Source organism: Triticum dicoccoides, chromosome 5A (assembly GCF_002162155.2).
Source record: "Triticum dicoccoides isolate Atlit2015 ecotype Zavitan chromosome 5A, WEW_v2.0, whole genome shotgun sequence".
NCBI lineage: Eukaryota > Viridiplantae > Streptophyta > Magnoliopsida > Poales > Poaceae > Triticum > Triticum dicoccoides.
The window spans coordinates 635926163-635937350 of NC_041388.1; the positions used below are offsets into that span (position 1 = coordinate 635926163).

General features: G+C 45.7%; 1 protein-coding gene across 2 annotated transcripts; it reads left to right on the top strand.

Annotated features, from left to right (window-relative positions):
* Positions 1-8498: 8498 nt before the first annotated feature.
* LOC119303622 (AAA-ATPase At3g28510-like) lies at positions 8499-10790 on the top strand. Of its 2 annotated transcripts, none has more exons than XM_037580755.1 (2): positions 8499-9504; positions 9604-10790. In XM_037580755.1, exons 1-2 carry the CDS (start codon positions 8974-8976, stop codon positions 10513-10515), a joined length of 1443 nt encoding a protein of 480 aa, XP_037436652.1. In that variant the 5' UTR covers positions 8499-8973; the 3' UTR covers positions 10516-10790. The 2 variants fall into 2 exon arrangements, with proteins under 2 accessions (XP_037436652.1, XP_037436651.1); XM_037580754.1 differs by having other exon boundaries at positions 8500-8823; positions 8937-10790.
* Positions 10791-11188: the final 398 nt, after the last annotated feature.

Sequence of the window (11188 nt, forward strand, 5' to 3'; positions counted from 1 at the left end):
CCGTCCCTCCATGTTGTGTGACAGTTCTTGTTCACAGGCATAGCTTACGTGTGTGATGACGTCCACGCCAGGGTTAAGCACGTGAGCGGCTGTCCCCAGGTATGAATGCCACGAAATGGCTTGAATCTCAATTATTCGTGACTATGGCATGTAGGTGTACCCCTCCTTGCAGCATCGTCTTCCTCGACAAGTCGTGCCATAACACATGATGATTATGATTTGGTGGTGTTGTCCAGAATACCATAATTGATTTTTTTGGGTCAAAACCTCCGGTTTGGTCTTCAATGGTTGCACCTGGCAATGAGGGTGTTTACACATCATGTCCTTGTTAAAGGCATTGCATTGGAGATTTCTCATACGCACTTTTACATGGTGAAAACTCAAGATCTAACCATCAGTGTCTACTGGCGGCGGCAATTGTGTGTTGCTCCCTTTCTAGAGGTGTTACTTTCGGAGAATCTTTCTCGTATTCGTAAGTTGTCGATGATGGTTGATGGTGTGGCTGCTTGTATGTTGCGCGTTATTGTCTAGTTGGCTCAACTTGTATTTTCTTCTTCTTATGTCTATGTGCGACAAGTAATTCGTGGCGAAGTGAGCATTTATGTCTTGCCCTTTCCAATAAAAGTGTACAACCAAGATCACTTGTTTCTTAGGCTAGTCATAGTGGGAGTAACTTAGGTAGTAACATAGCGCACTTCAAATTTTTTTGCTTATGTGGCATGTAGTTAATGAGAAGAAGGATGTTTAGAGTACATTAGCTCGTTTCGAGAGAAACTGACAGTTACATCCTACCAAAGGACTGGGTGTGTATTCAGTGCTCTGCCATCATAGCATCGCCATCACACGACGCTTCTTGCTGACTAAGTGGGTGTTTGTTTCCAGGGACTTTTTTGTGTAGGGATTAGAAAAAGTCCCATTTAGAGACTTTTTTACCAAACGGGTGGGACTTTTTAGGGACTAAACTAGGCATTTGGGACTAAATGAAGAAGACTCTCAAGGAGAGTCTTTTTGGGACTTTTTCAACAATGCCCCTCCATGCACCCATTGGCCCGCCACCCCATGGTGTTGTTTGATTGTTATTTTTCTATATACTAGGGGCAACATAGTCATTTAATAACCTCTAGAAAGGGATTAGGGACTTTTTAGTCTCTGGAAACAAACAGGGAGGGACTTTTTAGGGACTAGGGAGTGCATGCCTACGGAGATTAGATTGAAACGAGACCGGCGGAACAACTTTAGATGGTGTTTGGTTCTCTAGTCCTAGGACTTTTTAGTCTCTAGAAACAAACGGTGTAGAGTGCCGTAGATGGGACAGCGGAGGCGGCCGACGCGGTGCGCTTGGCGAAGTGCCGCATGACGGGGAGGATGCGCGATGAGAGGGACAACGGCTGGAACGTCGTGACCGTGTGTTGTGCTGCCTCCCGCCACCGTCGGCGGTAGCTGCGGCAGAGAGGAGGTGGCACCGGAGGAATGCCGAGGCGTGTGCACACAACTTGTTCGACATAATGCTAAAGAGAGGGGAGAGAGAGAGAGAGGAGGAAGAGTCAACACGCCTATGTGGCATTTTTTGCCAAGTCAGCTCGTGACGAGTGAGCCCCATCTGTCATAAACACGTTCAAACGACCCTAATCTACCAATCGGTGTTATTTGCAAAAAGATTACGCTAGGCATGATGTTTTCTGCCAAAAAAATGTATAGTAGTGTTTTCTGCTGTCCTAGCCTTCAATGTAGTGGTTTCTTGCAATTTACTCCAGCCAAGTTGAAGATTGATCCGCACGCAGAGGCAATGCATTCTCGGAGGCCGGAGGGGACAAGCATGAGCGCTACAGTCATCCACCGGGAAAGAAGAAGAAAAAGAATGTCAAAGCACGAGCGAGGCCAAAATATAGTGTAGAGTGGTGTTGTAGGTGTTGGAATTGATCTCAGGTTGTTATAGACCGAGATAAAAAGGGGAGTCCAATCCCACGTTGGTGCTTTGATCGGGGGCACCCAAACCCAACGTTTGGTTTCGGTCCCCAGGCCATCAGCCCCTCATATAAAGGAAAGAGGTCACGTACCTGTTCTCATAAGAGAAAACAAAACGGGTTAAACCCCTCAATGCGAACAACCGATCCTAAAAAGAGGGAGCTGATAGTCTGGAAGGCCGTTTTCCACCGCTGGCCGCCGCCAGGCTGTGCCGGCGGCTTCCTTCTGCCACCCGCAAGGCTCCTGGCAGCGCTGCTGCTGCCAACTACGTCGCCCTGCTCCTGCCATACTTCCCCGACGATCTCCCTGCTGCTGGCTACGTTCACGCTTTCGGCCATGGGCTATTCACTCGGTGCTGTTCCGCTTCGCCAACTATTCCCGTGTGCTGCATCGAGTAGGGCCTGCATCAAGAGTATGGGATTTCGTCAAGCACCTGTAAGTTTTCACGCTACCGCACATGTATTGGTGTTCTAATCAAGAGATCCAGATCCAATTTATGTTAACCTAAAGCATTATTTTTAACATTGGTATCATGAGCACGAATGATCTTTGTTTAGAACCCTGTGGTAAGATCAAATTATGCATGTTTAAGATTAATGGTTGATGCTTAAACGTATAAGTTGATAATCTACATTTAAGGTTAATTGTTTCGGTTCAGATACTAATTGCTATGGGCTAGTGCTAATTCTACAATGATGATGTTTAACCTACCCAGATTAGACTAATTGAGCCATGCTTCCGCATTACGTTAGTGTTTTAATTAGTACTCTTAGCCCTGGTAAAGCAATTAGAAGGAGGGGAATTGAATGTTTGAAGAGAAAAAAAAAACAAATTCAGTCCCTGGAACCCGAAATTTCCCCAAATCGGAGCCCAAAATGACGAAATTGAAAGAACAGAGAGCATTTGGGCTCACCTAATGACGCCGCGCGGTGATCCCGACGTCGGCGACGCCGCCGTCTCTCGGGACGACGCGCGGGAAGGATGCGGCCGCCACTGCTACGCTCAAGGACGTGTGCGTCGCTTGGCCTCCGCGCCTAGCACGTCTCTGTCGCCACAAAAGCCTGCATCGGTAGCCGCCGGCGAGATACCGCGCCGAATACGCCACCGCCTCATGCGCGTCACCGGCAGCAACTTTCAACTGAGGAGCGCGCCAGACTTGGTCCACTACACGCTCTTCCGGCGAGGGCTGCCACCGCGCCGCCATGGCCGGCGAGCATCTAGCGCCGCCGAAGTCGCCTCCCTCTCTGCGTGAGCGTAGAAAACGGAGAGATGGGGAGAAATGAGGCTAGGGTTCGCACCGGGCCGCAGTTTTGTTCCGCCGAGGCTCGATCTGGTCTGTCGATCCAATCGGACAGCTGAGAACAACGCGGAGCATAAACGGGCCTGGGTTGCACAAATGAGCCAAATCTGGCAGTGGGCTCTTGCCCAGGTTAAGTTAGCCCGCAGAAAACAATGTTCCATATTGAAGTTTTCATCTGCTGGGCCAGAAAGTCAACAGGCCGCTGCTACGCTTTGGGCCAAGTTATATATATATATATATATATATATATATATATATATATATATATATATATATATATAATCATTGTATTTTCTGCTATATTATGAAAATGTGTATCTTTTATGCACTGTTCATATTAGAAACAGATCCCGAATTTATATGTGAAAATTAAAATGGTCATTAAGTTTTCTAATGGGCTGTCATGGGTTATATTGGACAAAATTATGTTATAGGCATTTTCAGTCTATTCAGTGCTTTTTCCTGATATTATGGTTGTTTTCAAAATGTTTTGCACTGTTGTAAATTGACAATAGCCATAAAATTATGTTGTAAATTATGCTTAAGTCATTCTATGTAATTAATGTTTATTTGTGTAAATAATGTTTATGTCCGTTTTATGGAAATCATTTAATGATGATGAAATTTTATTAATAGAAAGCCGTGGGTTCTTATGGGTGGAAATATATTCTTTAGGCATATTGTGCAGTTTTAGTGCATTTGTTAAGTTTCTAATAATGTGTATGCACTAAAAGTTTTTGGAATTTCCTATAATTGTGTTGAAATTATGTATTTAAATTTTCTGAATAAAATGGAACCAACGGGAAATTTTATTTGGAAAATTTAATTTGACACTAATGTCGCTGTTTTTTTTAATGGCACCTTTTAATGATGATATCATTTCTAGTATATTTTCAATGGTGAAATTAATGTTATAAACGGATATTAATATTGAGCACTATGAATCGCCCGTTGAATTTTCTGAATATTTTATTTGGAAAATTTGATTGAGTGTGAATTTAATGTTGATGCCATACTTATGAGATTTCTTAAAGATGTGATCATTTCTGATGGGCTCAGGCCACCTCAAGGAAAATGATGATGGACGCGTGGTTTGGTTTTCCGCACCTCTATGTGTCATAATAATGTTGGGGCAATATGCCTATTAGGAAAAACTAAAGTTGTAGGTTGGTGCATTTTATGACATTTTTATTATGATGTGCACCACTCAAATATTCATAATGGTCCAAAATGATGTTAATGGATTATGATCAATTCTCTTAACAAAGAAACTTTGTTTAAGTTTTTTTTCCCACATGGTCATTTATTTGACAATTATTAATTTGCCCAATATTATTATTTGGCGAATCTTGATAATTTCGATATCCAAATTTTATAATTTTGGAAATTCTTATGATGATTTATATTTATGACATTTTCACTCCGAATGTCCTCTTTAATGATTACTTGGTGGCAGTGACATTTATATTATAGATGTTAATTCTATTGTCATATTTATTGTATGTCACTGAGAATTTTAATGATCATTATGACAGTAAGGTTTAATGTTATTATCAGTGTCAATCAAGTGTGAAAATTGTAAACAAGATGTTTACAACATGTTGTGAATCCTTCTGTCCCATGAGACATTGGAGTGGACTGTATTGTTGCCTTATGTTAATGAATGTTATTAATATTCCTCATGTCATTGTTGGTCACTATGTGAGTCTATGTTTTCCTAGTCAAAATGGAACCAACGAGAAGTTTTGATTAGATATTTAATGAGCAAATGTTTATTATGGCATATGATGATATTCTGACCAAAGTTGATTACTTTTCATGTGTCATATATAAACAAGTAAAGTTATTTTCTGTTTTTCTGCCCAACAGTGATACAGATTGAAATAAAAATTAAGCATGTTTTTATTCATGGCATTGCATGGTTAGTTCATGCTTGGTTTTTTTTTGTTACGATGATTATAAAGTTGTCTCCTCTTTTCCAGCAATAATAATGATGTCAAACTTTTGTTTGGCATAGAAGAACCTTATGTAAATAATTTGCCCTCATGGAGAGTGGAGATCATTATCTCATGTAAGGAATCTCCCAATGTTTTTCTGCCACTAAGGTTAAAGGATGTTAATCATGATGATAGGGCAGGCATTGGGAGAGGATGCATGTCCCATCATGCACATTACTAATGCAAAGGAGATTAAAGTCAAAACTATTGGATTTATTCCACTAGCTTTTGGAGATGACTTGATTCTTCATCTTATTGATGATGTTTTGTTCATGCTCTTAGTTATTGGACAACCTTAATTTCGTCTCTCGAATAGATGACGTGATTTTATATGTTATTAAGTCAACTCAAATTATGTAACATTAGTCCCACCTTATGGTGAGACGAGTTATGTTTTCACTAAATGAATCTTTTGTAAAGATTATATGCTATGTTACCATTGAAGATGTAAGAGAAGTGTGATTAATGAGACCTCATCAAAATTGTGGTTTTAGACCACATTTCGAGGGGGAGAATGGAAGTCTCATTTAATATGAGATATCGCGTTCACTTCTCCTACTTAGATCATAGCATGTACAATTAAGCAAAATATGTATCTCAATTCTCTAACTAAGATGGAACCAACGAGAAGTCTTGGTTGGAGAATGTATGAAAAGCACATTCTAACGTTTGTCCTCTAATTAAGATGCAACAAGTCTTATTTAGAAGAATGAATGAAAAATGACTCCTTTATAGTGTTAGTATGTACTTAGTCCCTTATGAGCATTACGAAGCACACATGAATGCCAAAGTGGCAAGCTTGCTAGTCTAATGACCATCATGATGTAACATGTCGATTATATATGACCAACATTGTTTATAATCATATGTGGCACTTCGCTCAAGTGGCAAGTTTGTCAGTATCATGTGGCTTGTGGTTATATTTGTGACTAGCGCCGTTTATAATCATTTGTCACAGTTCATTAAGTTCTTTTCCATCTTCAGCCCAACGGTGTTGTGGTTTAGAGCTGAGATGATTGTTATCAAGTTTTTTTTGGATATATTTTCTGTCTTCTAGATAAAGTGATCATCAGGGAACCTGGAGCGTATGAACATTAATCTTAAGGATAACTTCATTAGATCTTTGTTCATATGCATTAGGTAAATTGAGGGGAATATATTTTTCTCTAAATGCAACACTTATTTTTGAGACTCAACAATTTCCTTATGATCGATAATGTGTGTGAATGATCATCTTAGTGGCTTGTTGCCATATAGGATGAAGATTATGAGCTCTAATGGATTATGGAACTCCATAGAATTTCCTCAGTGAGTTGTTGTGACGTTTGTGTTATTACTATGACATGCTCTTGTGTTGACTTAGTTGATAATGTATGTATCAACTGTACGGTTTTGTCATGAGTGAAGTTGACATAAGGCATGTTATCTAAAGAAATACAGTTATGAGATAATACAAGCGTTGGGACACTCATCCTATAAGACGAGGGGGAGTAAGATCACTACCTCGTGGAGATAGAATATTTTGGCGAGCCAAGTAATTTCTATCTTCTATTTGTAACATGAAGGATCTTGGTGATGCCTCATACTTTGCTTGTATTGAGTTTCGCCAAGATATAGGTCCAAAAGGAGTATAAGTTTTATTATGATGACATATGTTGATAGAGTATGGAAGAAAATATTACATGGTAGTACTCTATTGCACCTGCTACTAAAGTCAAAGGCAATAAAGGTGGACATTTTAGTGTCCAAGGAACCATTATGAACTGATCAGGTAATGTTAGTTCCTTATGCTTCAGCTGTCAGAAGCAATGTAAGTATTCAAATATGAACTTGCCCTATTTATGATCGGGATAATTGGCAAATATACAAGTCCAGAAATGGACCGCTGGAAAAGCCTCCAAAAGTCTTGTAGATATGCAAGACAATAAGTTTACATGCTCACTAATAAGAAGTGTGGTAACCTTGATATCAGAGGTTATTTATACTTTTTTTGCAAGGTGTGTGGATATTAAGTTTCCACGTCATGTTACATCTTCACCCTTGCATATGGAGCTATATCGTGGAAAAGCTCCAATATAATTTGAATGGCATCAGTATGATGCAATTAATTATGTGGCATGTTAAGAGGCTACTGGGCAGGTTGTATGTCAAAAGAATTTTATTCCCTGAGTTAAGAGTGGTAGACAGCATCTCTAAGCCACTTACTGCGATTATGAGCACGCAGTTCTCTATGCGAGTAACAACAAGTCAATTGTTATTGCCAAAACCATTGACATAATGTCTCTGTTGTGAAAGATAGAGTCTAGGATCAAACCTATGATGTTTGATTTATAAATTTTTGCGGTACCGCTTACTAAAGGCTTACCACCCATTTTATGATTATATGTTGCCGGCATGGGTTCATAAAGCCTTTTGATCCTTGATATTAGGACTATCATATAAACCAACTCCCATAAAGTATTATGTTTCCATTTCGAGATAGAATGATGTACTATGGGTACCGAGGTTCAGTGACATCTCATTGGTCATTGTAACACATTACTTTGGTATATTATTTCTATTAAGTGTGGGCTTATGATGTTTGTTAACCTTACGATCAAGGGGGAGAATGTTGGAATTGATCTCAGGTTGTTATAGACCGAGATAAAAAGGGGAGTCCAATCCCACGTTGGTGCTTTGATCGGGGGCACCCAAACCCAACGTTTGGTTTCGGTCCCCAGGCCATCAGCCCCTCATATAAAGGAAAGAGGTCACGTACCTGTTCTCATAAGAGAAAACAAAACGGGTTAAACCCCTCAATGCTAACAACCGATCCTAAAAAGAGGGAGCTGATGGTCTGAAAGGCCGTTTTCCACCGCTGGCCGCCGCCAGGCTGTGCCGGCGGCTTCCTTCTGCCACCCGCAAGGCTCCTGGCAGCGCTGCTGCTGCCAACTACGTCGCCCTGCTCCTGCCATACTTCCCCGACGATCTCCCTGCTGCTGGCTACGTTCACGCTTTCGGCCATGGGCTATTCACTCGGTGTTGTTCCGCTTCGCCAACTATTCCCGTGTGCTGCATCGAGTAGGGCCTGCATCAAGAGTATGGGATTTCGTCAAGCACCTGTAAGTTTTCACGCTACCGCACATGTATTGGTGTTCTAATCAAGAGATCCAGATCCAATTTATGTTAACCTAAAGCATTATTTATAACAGTAGGTCCATCCATCCAGGCAGCTTCCGTCGATCCACTTGAGCAAGACGAGACGAGGCGACCTACCGTAGCGACTCCACAAGCGTCGCTGTGTGGCCGGAGTCTTTCGCCGGCCTACGGCTAGCCGCCCACTCCACCCCTCGTGGCCAATCGATCCACCCATCAGCCGCGCACCGCCATGCCACCGCGGCCTCACGTAGTACCACGGACGACGCCCCGTCATCTGATCGCGACGCCGATCGCATGACGGCACTGCGCTCGTCGCACGCACGCTCCTTCACGGGCAAGCCAAGCCAGCCCCAGATCGACGCACCAAGACAAATCGCCGTGTCGACCCCCCGTCCGATCACCTTCGCCGCCAAGAAACCGACGGTGAGTCCGTCCGTCCACCATAAGTAGGGCCGAGGTCTCGCCTCGATCACCACCAGACATTAATTTGCTTCCATCTCGTTTCGGTTCTGGGTTCTGGCCGGCACGGAGAGAAGAGAGAAGAGGAGAAGAGTTCGAGCTAGCCCGCCGGAGATGCGAGGGGTGGACGGGGCGGCGGCGGCGGCGGGGGTGTGGGGCGGGCTCAACTCCGGGGTGGTGCTCAGCATCATCGCGGTGCTGTGGACGGTGGTGTGGCAGAACCTGCAGCACCTGCAGCTGCAGCACTTCGTCAAGCGCAACCTCGGCCGCCACGCGCGCCGCCTCGCCGCGCTCGTCGACCCCTACCTCTCCGTCACCATCGCCGAGTACGACGGCGGGAGGATGCGCCGCGCCGAGGCCTTCGAGGAGGTCAAGGCCTACCTCGCCGCGGCCACCTCGCGCAGCGCGCGCCACCTCCGCGCCGAGGGAGCCCCGGACGCCGACCGCCTCGTGCTCAGCATGGTCGACGGCGAGGAGGTCCCCGACCAGCTGTTGCCCGAGGAGGGCGGCGGCGCGGTCTTCTGGTGGGCCTCCTCACGCCCGGCGCCGCCGCAGGACCGGCGCTGGGGCGGCGGCTGGGGAGGCGGGGACGAGGAGAACCGCCGCTTCTACCGCCTCTCCTTCCTCGACCGCCACCGCGAGCAGGTACTCAACGCCTACCTCCCGCGCGTCCGCCGCCAGGGCCGCGCCGTCATGGTCCAGAACCGCCGCCGCAAGCTCTTCACCAATATCTCCTCCCACCAGTTCGGCGACGGCGGCTACGCCCGCTCCGCCTGGACGCACGTGCCGTTCCAGCACCCCAAGACGTTCGCCACGCTCGCCATGGACCCGGCCAGCAAGAAGGAGGTCATCGACGACCTCGACGCCTTCAAGGCCGGCAAGGAGTGGTACGAGCGCGTCGGCAAGGCGTGGAAGCGCGGCTACCTGCTACACGGCCCTCCCGGGACGGGCAAGTCGGCCATGATCGCCGCCATGGCGAACCACCTCGACTACGACGTGTACGACATCGAGCTCACCTCCGTGCACTCCAACACGGACCTCCGCAAGCTCTTCATCGGCACCACCAGCAAGTCCATCATCGTCATCGAGGACATCGACTGCTCCCTCGACCTCACCGGCGCGCGCGAAAAGAAGAAGGACGCCGCCCCCGAGGAGGTCGACAAGGCCAGCAAGGGCGACAAGAAGGGCGCGGCGGACGCGAGCAGCAAGGTGACGCTGTCGGGCCTGCTCAACTTCATCGACGGGCTGTGGTCGGCGTGCGGCGGCGAGCGGGTGATCGTGTTCACCACCAACCACCTGGAGAAGCTGGACCCGGCGCTCATCCGGAGGGGCCGCATGGACAAGCACATCGAGATGTCTTACTGCCGCGGGCCGGCGTTCGAGTTCCTCGCCAAGGCCTACCTGGGCGTGGACGAGCACGAGCTGTTCGGCGCCGTGGGCGCGCTGCTGCGGGAGGTGGACATGACGCCGGCGGACGTGGCCGAGAACCTGACGCCCAAGAGCGCGGAGGACGACGCGGGGTCGTGCCTCAGGGGGCTGGTGGCGGCGCTGGAGAAGGCCAGGGACGACAAGGCCAGCGGCGGCGGCGGCGGCAAGGAGGAGAAGCGGCCGGAGGAAGAAGACGGGGGAGCGGTTGCCGCCGTTGACAAGGAGTGATGGATCGGGCGAGTGAGTCAGAGTAGCTCAGGATGAGAATATCATGATGTCAGGCACATTATTGGAGATGACGTTTATTTCTACTAGCAAGTAATGATGCCGCTTAGAATAATCAGACCCAGATTTGGATGTTGGCGGGAATGGAAAGGCTGGCGGCCACGTCTTCTATACCTGCTCATTTGGCATTGTTAAGCTTCGAAAATGCCAAATGGAGGCCGAATTTAAAAACTTCAAAATCAAACTTTCCAGTTTCAATTATTATTATTTTGAAAAAATACACATATGCCTGAAGATATAATATACATGTGTGTAAATTTTCAGGTCGAAATACCTTAAAAAGCTACATACAAAAGAAACAAATATGTGGCTTTTTAGCATATGTATTGTTCATCCTCAAAGTACTGGATTTTTTTTATGCAGCTCGCAATTCAAAGTATTTCATTCTAAAATTTTACACACATACACATTGCTTCCTTGTGTACTTGTGTATTTTTCAAAACTTTTGGAAACCGAAAAGGTTGAGTGTTGAATTTTTTGAAAATAAGGCCTCCATGGGCTCGGTCTCAAAGATGGCCTACTATGTAAGAAACTCCCAAAACTAGCAGCGGAATGGGACGCGACTATCCGGCAAACCGACCTATACACTATGCTCAGTAATCAAATGTGTGTGTGT

What these genes read in the sequence shown, in the direction of transcription:
- LOC119303622 (XM_037580754.1), top strand. Translation starts at nt 8,974, where the DNA reads ATGCGAGGGGTGGACGGGGCGGCGGCGGCGGCGGGGGTGTGGGGCGGG.